The 12856-nt window shown below is 40.5% G+C and overlaps 1 protein-coding gene across 5 annotated transcripts in view; it reads right to left on the bottom strand.

Annotated features, from left to right (window-relative positions):
* Exoc2 (exocyst complex component 2) overlaps positions 1 to 12856 on the bottom strand; it is a 180306-nt gene that overhangs the window by 52299 nt on the left and 115151 nt on the right. For all 5 annotated transcript variants that reach the window (XM_052726869.1, XM_052726873.1, XM_052726870.1 and 2 more), the window contains 4 exons: positions 5577 to 5657; positions 5002 to 5061; positions 4195 to 4256; positions 1914 to 1980 (listed from right to left, as the gene is read on the bottom strand). In XM_052726869.1, the coding sequence (XP_052582829.1) occupies positions 1914 to 1980; positions 4195 to 4256; positions 5002 to 5061; positions 5577 to 5657 (270 nt within the window). The remainder of the gene's footprint in view (positions 1 to 1913; positions 1981 to 4194; positions 4257 to 5001; positions 5062 to 5576; positions 5658 to 12856) is intronic.

Here is a 12856-nt window from a genome sequence, read left to right as displayed (position 1 = left end):
AGTTTTGGTCATCAACAGACATAAATACAAGATTGGAGAACTATTACAGAAACCCAGACAACAAAAGGCTGCAGGTGGCCCTGAATTGACTTTTAGATGGGAAATGGAATATGAAAAAGGACAGAGGAGGTCATACTCTATATGACATTATTTTTCCATAGTGAATACATGGCAGAAACAATACTGGAAAGTAAGCAAGTTGGGCATGGTGAAGCCATATTCCCTCTTGTCACTTCAAGACACATTCCTTCTATAGGGCATGAAGTAAATGACTTTGCAGCAGCCGCTCCCAACATGCTGAAGTCCACAAATGTGTCAACTAGCTGGAACCTATCCGTTAACCACTCTTTCATGTAGACTTGCACTTCCATTCCAGCTGAATGAGCCTGCAGGTCTTTCCTGCCCTGGTCCCCAGCTGTCCTGACTTGCTTTTCCCCACTACAGCATGTATGAAACCTCTTCAGGGTGAGAAGAACGACTTCACTGATCTGAAGACTAATGCTTAGCGAGCATACTTTGTTCATATACATCAGATGAAATACCGTATGAAATGAAAGTGGGAAGAACAGAAAAAAGACAACAGTCTAGTTCTTAGCTCGGATGTTAATCTGAAGCTTGTTGGCACCTGGTGGAGAGACATGCATTTGACCGTAACAGTTCAGCTGCTCTGCAGTCCCTGCATATGCAGGAACGGGCCTTATACATTACTTCTCTGTACTCCCAGACAGCACCAGAAATGAACACTCTCGCCCTCTGAGCCCCTGTGCCTGACTGAGTAAGGAGACTCTTCTGATTCTAAATCTAGATCTTTCTTACCAAATCAGCTTTCCTTCTGATTAGCACAGCCCTGAGAGGATCTCGATCCTCTGAGAAGAGGAGTTAGATCTGATGAGACCCCCTCCATTGGGAAGAACACTGGAACAAATTTTGGAAACCAATGAGTATCTTAGGAAGTAAGTGGACGGGTAAGATGCCGTGAGGAGCAAAAGTAAGTGCAAAACCCCGGGAGACTGCTGAGGGCCTGGTGGGCAGCTCTATGCCTCTTGGGAGGAGGATCACACAGAGCCACCTTCTCTCCTCTCTATCCCGAAAAAGGGATGGGAGGCTCAGAGCAGCACTCCCCATCAGGGCTGCACACAAAGCAGCTGAGAAATGAATGATGGGTGCCACGGTGTGTGCTAGGAGGTAGGAAGGGAACACAGGTCATCACTGTGTATCAGTTCAGCTGCTTCTAAAAGACCAAGAAAACAAAAGCAGAGTTGGCCCAGATGGCTCTTAGTTTCAAAGGCTTTTTACCCCAGCCCCACTCCTACTTCCCCACTCCCTTCCTAGATTCACAAGGAAGCCTGGTTCCAATCCACTTTATGGCTTCCTTAAGCTCTTGCCACTTGTCCTACTTGATTTTTTTTCTTAGCACAGGCTAGAGTTATCTGAGAAGAAGAACCTCAACTGAGAATTGAGTAAATGCCTCTATTAGATTGCCTGTAGGAATCTGGTTTTGACTTTGCCATGTAACCTACATTCAAATAAAACAGGGGACTTGCAGAAATAAGGCAGAGAAAAGTGGAGTTTATCAGGCTCAAGAGGCGAATGACACAAAGGAAATGCCTTGTCCTCTGCCTCCTCCCAGGCCATCCAGGCAATTCTGCAGCACCAGTGAACAACCAGGCACTTTTGACACTCAAGACGCAGCGAATGTATTGGGTCTTATTATGTTTAACTCCAGTTAGATTTTTTTTCAGTGTGAAATACACACAAATCTTTACACAACATAATGTAGTCCTAGAGTGTCCCTCAGTGTCCCAAGAGTCCATCTCACATTCGATGATGCTTTCCGTTCAAGTGACTTAGGCTGACTGCCATAGCCATTACTTCTAATATGACATACTTCACTTTCTGTCTTTGGCACTTACGGAAGTCAAACTGAAGTCTTCATGGATGCTTCCAAACAAATCAGGAGAAGAAACATCAACAGAAAGACTAAATGCAAAAGAGACAAGAGAACAGTCACAATTAAAACTGACTTAAAACTGCAATGACTTCAAATGTTTTGAGGAAAATGGCTGTACAACTTTCTGTACATTTTCTTTGTATTTCACTATTACTATCACAAGGAAGCACTAAGGACTACCTCTTATCCTGGGCCATATAAAACTTATATGAAGTATTCCCAATACTCAAGTGACTGTATTAAGTTAAAAAAACAAATTATCAATGGGAAAATGTCAAATAAATTCATATAATTAAAATGTTTTTGACTACCAGAATATCCAGGGGAAGGTTTGAAGCTCACTTTCACAGTGACCTACTTACAGGTGAGTTAAGAAATTAGTTGATAACTCAAAAGCAATCAAAAACATAAAAAGGTGAAAGGCAAGAGCAGGGTAAGTAACCCACTAATTGATTTATTGATTTAACAGAATCAGAAGAGACACCTTAGCAGAATTTTTCTTTAAACTTGACTGACTTGAATTCATATGGACTTCTAACATGATGAATATCAAATAATACTCCAAAATAGATAATAAAAAGATACCAACCACAGCTGGGAGGTGGTGGCACATGCCTTTGATCCCATCGCTCGGGAGGCAGAGGCAGGAGGATCTCTGGGAGTTCAAGGCCAGTCTGGTCTACAGAGCGTGTTCCAGGACAGCCAGGGCTACACAGAGAAACCCTGTCTCAAAAAACCAAACCAAACCAAACTAAACAAACAAAACAACAACAAAAAAAGATACCAATCTGAAGAGTTGAAATATAAACAAATGGTAATTAAAACAGCACTAATTGATATATTTGAATGATTAGAAGATAAAGTTCAGAAATCCTGCACTACCCATTAGAATCCAGCAATGTAGGAAACAGAAATTTTAAAGTATTAAGAAAAGACTGATTTAACTAGATCACAGATCTGGTTGTAAATAGTAACACAATGTTCTGGTGAGATAATGAACCAAATACATGCAATCAAGTCAAAGAAGACCTACAAGCATTAAAAATGTGGGATTGGGGAGATGACCGTGGGTACAGTGCTTGGCCCTCAATGTGAGGAGCAGAGTTCAGATCTCTAGAATCCATGTAAATACCAGGTGGATATGACAGCTCACCTGTATTCTCAGTATTTGTAAGGTGGAAATGGACCAGCTAGACAAGCTGAGTCAGTGAGCTCTGGGTCCAAATGAATGACCCAGCCTTTATGTATGGCAGAGACATATTTGAGAAAAACAATCATCATCTACTTCTGGCCACCAATTCCCCCCACACACACATACACACACACACAAACATGCACACACTTGCAGGTAAAAACACTGAGTATGTGCACATATACACAAATTAAAAAAAAGTATTTAGTCACTGGAGTTGATAGTTATATATACTGAAAAGCAAAAGTTAATGCTAGATACAGTGGTTTGAAAAGGAATGGCCACCATAGACTCACTCATGTGTTTGAATGTCCATAGGGAGTGACACTATTAGGAGGTGTAGCTTTGTTGGAGTAAGTGTGGCCTTGTTGGAGGAAGTGTGCCACTGTAGGGGCAGGCTTTGAGGTCTCCTATATACTCAAGCTACACCCAGTACACAGTCTCTCCTGCTGCTGCCTTTGGAGCAAGTTGTAGAACTCTCAGCTCCTTCTCCAGCACCACATCTGCCTGCACACCACCATTTTGTATCATGATGATAATGGACTGAATCTCTGAAACTGTAAGTCACCTCAATTGAATGCTTTCCGTGATAAGTGTTGCCATGGTCATGGTGTCTTTTCATAGCAATAGAAACCCTAACTAAAACACAAGTAAATGGAAAAATTCTCAAATTGCAAATTAGATTCAAACACTTATTTTGATACTATCTGTATTAAACAGGAACCTTAGGTGCATAGGAGTTTCACATGCCAAGTGTCATTCAGAAAGACTGCCACATACTAAGTGGTAGCCGGAAAACTGCACGTTAGAAAAATAAGGACAACAGCATTCCATGTGACAGTGTTAGGAGAGAACTACTAGTGTCCGTCAAGAGTCAGGGCTGGGCATGGTCTCCGAAGGCTGAAGACTGCAGAGAGCGAAGGCAGCCCAAGCATATAATCAGTTCACGCCAACCTAGATTACAGGTAGGACCCCACCTCAGTAGGGAATGGACGTCTTACATTATATTACTTTTAAATGCATCAGTGAGATTAACTACATTTTTACTTACTGAGTAGTATCTATGTCTGCATCAGGCTTGGTGCTCAGTTGTTCCAGACAGTATATAAAAACCTGGATTAAAAACAGCAAGTTTCAGTGATAAGAGTTTTCAGGTATCAATCTATTGGAATATTAAAACAATTTTATATAAATTAAAGCTGAACTGTCTGGTCCATAAAAAATGAGGTGGGGAGAGAGGGGTCTAATAATGTAGGTGTGTAGGTGTGTGTGTGTGTGTGTGTCTGTGTGTGTCTGTGTGTGTCTGTGTGTGTGTGTGTGTGTGTCTGTGTGTCTGTGTGTGTACATGTGAACTAAGAAGTAGAAATATACACACCCCATCAATGTCTACATAAGTGACAGAATGTTAAAAGCACCTTGTCTAAGTCAATTGTTATGTTCTTCAATACATTTTAGGAGAAAGACTCTTTTTCTTTTCCTTATTTATTCACAAACATGCTCAACTTCATTTATGTACCTAAGAAGCATTGGACCCAAAAGTTTTTAAACAACTTTACAACTCTAGATGAATTATAAGCAACCAATTTTCATTTAATTTACTCTGCTATCTAAAGGAAATGAATACAAAGTACCATGAAAATAGACAGAACACAATATAAATGAAATACACAGGTATTGCTAAAACAAACAAGAACTAATCGTACATTAAGCTTCATCTGTATAGCCGACTTACTCTAAATGCTTATGTACACAGATGAGATTTTAAAAGAACCCTTATTTAATAGTGATATGAACATTATCAACGGTGAATGACAAATCAGTCCATGGCTTCAGAGTCTATACCACTGCTTTTAGTTACCTGCATGATATTGATGCTTAGTTGGCAAACCTCCTCCTGTGTTTTAGGCTGTTGAAATACCTATGAGAAAGAATTTAGATTACAAAAAAAGTTTTCAATTTGCTAAGAAAACAAAACATTTTGCTTGAAAAGCTAGATATAAAAGCAGAAACACAGAAAACCCCCCGAGTGTCATCAACCTTAGTCCAAGGGCTAGCCTTAGGTGGCTTCCTACTATGGTAGTTCTGATCCTGACTGGCTGACATACCCAAGTCAGCCATTACTCAGTCCACAAGAACCCTGCTCTGTTCAAAGCTGCCGGACTCAATTTTAACTACTCAGCCCACCCTGGAACCAACCGGAACTCAACACATTTATGTAGGTAACTAAATGAGTGCATCTAGGAAGACAGAACAGCTCTTGGACATCAATGACTACTGTTTACTCTGATTCCCAGGCAGGAAATTCCTTTTCTTTTCTTTTTGTTTTTACATCCCAACCACAGTTTCCCCTCCATCCTCGCCTCCCAGTCCCTTTCTACCAGGCACGGATTTCTGAAGACCTGCTAAAGCAGGTAGAAGAGAAGAGAAACTCACGCTGGCTTCTCCAGGCTTACAATCGACAACGCCCTTCAGTGACTGTAGGGAGTGCACGATGCTCTGTTCAAACTGACATGGCTGAAAGAAAGAAAGCCTCCTTAAACACAGATGCCGCGCCGACTATGAAGATGTGTTTATGGAGCTGAATACGGCCGAAAGCTCAAGTCCCCAGAGTTACAGAACAGAACAAAGACGTGATTTGACCAGAGTCTCCACTCACTGAGGCTGAGATTGGCATGTTTTAAAAGGGATACATTTTCAGACTAAGGCTTTTCTAATTCATCTAGAACTGAGTAAATATTTTCATCAAAATTCTCTTTTCATGGGAAACTGACAAGGAGCAAATGCAAGGCATTCATACTTGAGAACTACATTGCATGCATATTATGCATGAGCTCAATTTTCTAGGTGGGCCATCTCTTATATTGTTCAGTCAAACCTAGGTTATCAAACCAGATAACAACTATCTGGAGGGGTACTAGATCCCTGAAGCCAAATATGTCATTGTACTCATTTTCTACATAGACTAAGTAAAAAACTGAAACTTGTAGCTCACCTTTCATCCCAGCACTCGAGAGGCAGAGGCAGGCAGGTCTCTGAGTTTGAGGCCAGCCTGGTCTACAAAGTAAGTTCTAGGACAGCCAGGGCAACACAGAGTAACCCTGTCTCAAAAAAAAAAACCAAAAACCAAAACAACCAAACAAAACAAAGAGAAAAAAGAAAAGAAAAAAAACTTGCAAATATGTTTAAGCAAAGGGACTCTAAGAAAAGTGGGAACAGATCGCAATATCCTAGTGCCTGTGTTCTGTGTTCACTTGAAGTTCACATGAGTGGATCTGATAGACAGAATTCTCATTACATGATTTTCCAAGTTGAGAGACACCAACATGACAGTCACAGGTTTGGTTTGGTTTGGTTTGGTTTTGATAGACTGTAAATTAAACAATAAGAAGCATCATGAAGAAAACACTGGTGCTCATAGAAGAATAGACAGGATGGCTAAAGTCCCCGAGAACAGGGAAAGAGAGGTATGAAGACATCATGGCACAGAAGGGGACAGCAAAGCACAAGGACTGAGGGCCACAGGAAGGACAGTGCACTGCCAGCACTGAACACCAGTGCAGAGGTGGGTTTAGGACCTAAGATTTGCATGGGCTCTGAGCAAGGCCAAGACAGACTAACAATGAATGGGCCATTCTGGACAGGGCATCTGCACTAAGAACCAGAGCCACCAGTTTTTAGAAGAAGTTTGGGAAAAAGCAGAAGAAAAATCCATATATATCAAAACCCAAACAAAACCAGTTTACTTTACTAAAATAGGGCCTTGGTATTAGTGTCACTACATATTGATGCACTGTGAAACCCCTGGGGGCACCATGAAGAGTGAGTTGAAGTAGAAGTGGGAAAGGAAGACTCGGCTGAACCACAGATGCACAAAAAGCACATTGCGTCACATTGTTCATTACTGCCCAGCATGTGGGAAGCCAACAAAGAAAGAACAAACAGTCAGATGAAGACCTGCTTATTTAACCTACATTCCACAGTAAGCACAGCAATCTATGATGTTTAAACAAAAATAGTAAGCACAATACTGAGAATAAAAACTGAATGTCACCTGTGGGCAGTGAGATGCTGGTGTTTTTTATACGTGCTCACTTAGACACCCTGTATTAGAATTTGAACTAGATTTTCTACATCTTTACACCCATATTAATACCATGAATGGACAGGAAATACTAGACAGTTTAGAGAGCAGCTTCAGTCAAGGCAGGAGTAAACAGTAGTCTAAACAACTGCTCTTGCTAGTCTAGAAACTCCTCTCTCTGTTGTCAGTGAGTCAGCCACCTGTAAGAAGTCATCAAAACCGCTCTAGTTCTAAAATAATTCTCCAAGTTAGAAAGAAAGGAAGGTAGGAAGGGAAGGAGGAAGGAAGGAAGGAAGGAAGGAAGGAAGGAAGGAAGGAAGGAAGGAAGGAAGGAAGGAAGGAAGGAAGGAAGGCAAAATGTGTTTTTGACAAAACAGCACTTTCCACTGAGCTGTTGAGGAGACTTGGTAAGGTTCTAGCTAAAGACACATTCCAAATGCAAGAGCAGTCATGACCTCAAAGGCTCAGTGCTCACTTCCATAACACATCAGGGATCCTTCCCAATCCCAGGCACAGCAAAGGGAAGAACAGGATCCTCACAGGGGTTAGGTAAAAGTAATAAATGATTATTACTGCACTATGAAAATCCAATTTTAAAAACAGACTATAGCCATGTTCCCCTAATAATCAGTCTAGTCATTTTTCCAGGGTCCCTTTACAATGGCCAGGCTACCCAGCAGAGCTCTACTCTATGGGGCAGGCCATAGGAGGCTGTGCATGCTGACTTACTGGCCAGGAAGGCTCTAAAGCCAGCACCTGTTTTATGCTGGAGGACTGAATATTGGTCAGTTTTTTTTTTTTAATGAAACAAGGACTTTAACTTTCTCAAACTGAACATACAGCTTTCTTTTTCCTTTGTACAAAACTAATTTCAGAGAGAGATCAAGCACGGGCATTAAGGTGACTTTATGTCTGACTTCCTACACCTATTTCATCAGTGTCTGATATCCCAGTAATTTTCTTTTACCATAACCTTTAAGCTCTCTATGATTATTAGATAGTTGCCTGGAAGAGATTTTAAGATATAGTAAGGAATAACACAAACAAGTAATTAGCATGGTGGCCTCAGTTATTACAAGCATTAACTTAACAAATAAAATCCTTTGTCCAAAACTTTGCAGCTTACGACATGCTTTAGTGCACAGAAGCACGTTTACTTCTAAGCCCACACTATGAAGGCATTCTGCTCCTTCTTGGTGAAGGGAGATTCAGGCCAAAGAGATTGTGGGTGCTCCTAGGAGAGGCTCAGACTCTCAGGAGTGCACTGATTGCTCCTCCATGCCATCATTCAGGAGAGTGATGTGTGCTATGGGCATAAGTCACAGAGGAAATGTGAGATAGGCTAGTAAGCATGTTAGGCAGCTTATTTAACACAGCATCTCTTGTTGATTAGCTTTGCTAGTCACCTTGACACAGTATAGAGTTATCTGAGAGAAGGGCCTCAGCTCAGCAGCTGCCTAGATCAGATCAGCCTGCGGATGTCTGTGGAGGGTTGTCTTGTTAATTGATATAGTCGGGCCCAGCCCACTGTGGGCAACACCACCCTAAACAAGCTGTATAAAATGCTAATGGGAATATAAGCCTGCTGCCAGTCATCAAATGTTGCTCGAATCCTAAATGGTCTTATAATAAAAACCCGGAGCCAGATATTGGGGTAAATGCTTAAAGATCAGAGGAAAAAGCCACAGCAATGTCTCACTTCGCCAACTCCACAAATTGTCTGACTGAATTCCCGAGTCCTCAGCCGAAAAGGGCCTAGTTTCTGTCTCCTCACACCTTATATGCTTTTTTCTACCCAGCCATTTCACTTCCTTCCTAGTGCTAGGATTAATGGTGTGTGTGCTTCCCAAACACTATAACAAACACATGAGACTTCAAGTGCTGGGATTAAAAGCATGTGACTCCTAAGTACTGGGATTACAGGTGTGTGCCACCACTGCCTGGCTCTATTTCTCTCCTAGACTGAATCAATCTCATGTAGTCCAGGAGGGCTGTGAACTCACAGAGATCCAGATGGATCTCTGCCTCCCAAGTGCTAGGATTAAAGGTGTGTGCCACCACTGCCTGGACCTCTATGTCTAACTCTGTGCCTGGCTCTGTCCTCTGATCTTCAGTCAAGTTTTATTTGATACACAATATATCACCACATTTCCCCTTTTTTGTTTTCCTTAGTTATGAAAAAAGGTAAATTAGATATAAAACTTTAGACTCACAAATATAGGATAGATAGAATATTTTCTTTAATTATACCAAATACAAATAGAGTAGATATTGTAACTGTAATTCTTGCTTGATAACTGTTTTGTTATATGTAATTTTACTATGTTAAAGTTAAAACCTTCCTTTTTGATTAGACAGAAAAGGGGAAGTGCTGTGGGATATCTTTCTGTATGCTGTGAATATGTTTTGTTTCCATTGGTTGATAAATAAAGCTGTTTGGCCAATGGCAAGGCAGAATAAGGTTCGGTGGTACATTCAAATTGAAGACAGAGATGAAGAAGGGTGGAGTCAGGCAGAAGCTGAGAGCCACCACCAGGAGAAGCGAGATGTGAGAGAACAGGTAATACCATGAAGCCACATGACAAAACATAGATGAACAGAAATAGGTTAATTTAAGAGCTAGCTAGCAAGGAGTTTGAGCCATAGGCCATACTGTTTGTAATTAATATAAGCCTCTATGTGTTTACTCGGGACCGAGCAGCTGTGGGACTGGGTAGGACATAGGAAAACTTCCGGCTACAATCAAACATTCTCTCCCATGGTTCTTGCTTGACTTCACTGGCTGTGAAGTGAGTCCTTTGACTGAAAACAATGCTGTGTGTAACAGCCTTGAGTTCTTGTCCTGACTCCCCTCAATGATGAACTGTGACCTGGACTTGTAAAATAAAGAATTCCTTTCTTCCCCTAAGCTGCTTTTGGTATGAGTATTTTAACACAGCCACAGAAATAAAACAGAATATTCAAATGACTTCAACATACAATGATTGGATTGTTTTATATTGTATACAATATATATATATATATATATATAGAAATTGATAGTTAGAAAATGCTATATGTATATTTCTAACTGTATTTATACCATTCATTTAACAATGTAATACAATTTTCTGATCCTTGAATGTTATTATTACCAACTATTAGGATATAAAGAAATGAAAGTTAGTAGTTAGATATTATAATAGAACTTGTAGTCATATTAGGTATGTTTTCAAGATTGAGCAGATATATTTTAGATAGACAGGTCATCTTCAAACCCTTCAGAGATCTACAGAATATGGCATTTAAAATGTTTTAATAACTTAGAAAATTTTTCTTTTTTGTTATGACTATGAGATATGTCAGCTCCTGGCAGTACCAATCTACTTCAGAGAAAATATGGGCATTGAAAAACCTTCAATTGGAGTTAACTTTCATTGTGGCAAAAGTTAGCCACTGGACAACAAAGTATCCTTGAATCAACTGCTGACAAACAGGACAGACAGGACACGAAACAAAGGACTACTGATTTTTGCCAAAACAAGTGTGGTTATGGCTTTATCAAAAGGCATCTTCTGAGGCCAGGACAATATGGCCCCATCCCTGAAGTGGCCTTCGCAATCTGGAAACGGTACAGTGCCCTTTTCTTCAAAGGCAGCTGAACAGGCAGTGGGCCGATGGCTTCTGATGTGCAATGGAACAGCAGCTGAAACAGTTATTCTTGAAGAGTAAGCTCACGCCTCTCAATAGTAGAATGGCATTTAATAGAGGGATGTGGAGAAGAACGGGATGCTGAGATGAAGCCATATATATACATAGACAAGAAGAATGGACAGCTGAATTAAAAAAACATCAACAATTTCCAGAATTTAAAATCCTGAATCATGACATGACACTAGTGGAATTCAGGTGTTTCTGGTATATAGACTGCTCTCACCCAATGTGAGGTTGAACTGTTGACCTTGTGTACATCCTACTTCACAAATAAGTCTGTCAGATACGCCAAGCCTATAGGCTGAAGATGATGCCCCAACACTGTGGAGAAACCTTAGATGACTGTCCAGGCAGCTGGCTGTTTCTGCCAACTCACAATTTTTTGGAAGTTGCTTGCATGTACTTCCTGTTTTTATTTTTGTTAGCTAATATTATTTCCTTCTTGGGTCTCTGAGGGAGTTGAAGATTAGTTAGTTATAGTTGAAGATTAATTAGGATAGAAAGTGAATTAGATACATTTTGGACTTACCAAAATAGGATAGATAATGGAATTATTTTCTCTGAATTTGTCAAATACAAATGGACTAGACATTGTTTAGGTATTTATTACTTGTATATATTGTATATAGTTATTGTACTTTTATATATAGTTTTTCTTATGTTAGTTATAAGCTTTTTCCTTTTTTCTTTTTATTAAAATAGAAAAGGAGAAATATGGTGATATTTTATTTGTACTAAAATGTTATTTGTATGTTAATAAATACAGTTGCCGGGGGTCAGAGCTACTAGCAAGCCATAGGAAAGCTGGGCGGTGGTGGTGTACGCCTTTAATCCCAGCACTTGGTAGGCAGAGCTAGGTAAGTCTCTGTGTGTTCAGGGATACAGCCAGCATTGGATACACATGCCTTTAATCTCAATACCAACCATAGAAGACCTGGAGGTCTGTACAGACAGGCAGTGACGAGGCAGTCATGTGGTTGGGTTTACAACCAATGAGAAGGCAGAACAGAAAGTCTATATAAAGACTTTAACACAGGGGTAGCTCTCTTTCGGAGAGGGAGGACCACTGCAGGAGGAAGGGTAAGGTTTTAGCTCTTAGCTCTGACCTCTTGGCTTTCTTCTTTGCATTGGTTCTGTGTTACTTATTTAATAAGACAGTTGGTTACATCTACGTACAATCAACATTAAAACTATCTTATAGTCTTTTATGTATCTCAGAAAGTGATGAGCTAAGTACATATACATTCTTTCTCTACAGATTTAGGTTGAGAAAACCAATCAAAGAATACTTTTTATTTAAATGTAAATAATGGAATCAACAGAACAAATCCAACCAATTAAAGATCCTCTGTAATAGAATCATAACTGATTTATTAAAAATAATGAACTTTCCCAACTCATCTCTTGCATGATTTAACTTAGAAAACACTGGAGGTGGATGTGTCTCTTCTAAACTCAGAGAACACTAGCATCCATTTATACTGACCTGGAGTAGAGCCTTGAACTTTAGGAGACAACCAGCCCCAACATCTAAAGTAAGACTGCTCAGAGCCCATGCAGACTCCAGGAAAAGGAAAAATACTGTGTGGGATCTCTGTTCCTGACTTACCAGTGGTTTATAATTTGTGGGGCCAAATCCACTTTATTCTTGGCAGAAACTTTAAGTTCCAGACTCAGAATTTATTTTCTCTCCCTTGCAAAGGAGGACATGGAAGAAACTGGCAGTGGCTATATTGCTGAACAGTTATTTCCTGGGGCACAGGGACGCTTTCTGGCCAATAGGCTCTGAAGACAGTGGCTGTGGCTGCTGGGAGACTGCTCTACTTTCTTTCCAACAGGAGTAAGGCCTAAAGGAACCACAAGGACAACCACCTAGAAACCAGTGCAGAGGGTCACAAAGACAGACAGTGACCCTGGGCACTGGCTGCATGCCAAGCTG

This window comes from Peromyscus californicus, unplaced genomic scaffold (genome assembly GCF_007827085.1).
Source record: "Peromyscus californicus insignis strain IS unplaced genomic scaffold, ASM782708v3 Scaffold_8__1_contigs__length_139910024, whole genome shotgun sequence".
Classification (NCBI taxonomy): domain Eukaryota; kingdom Metazoa; phylum Chordata; class Mammalia; order Rodentia; family Cricetidae; genus Peromyscus; species Peromyscus californicus.
This window is presented reverse-complemented; position numbering and strand designations above follow the sequence as displayed.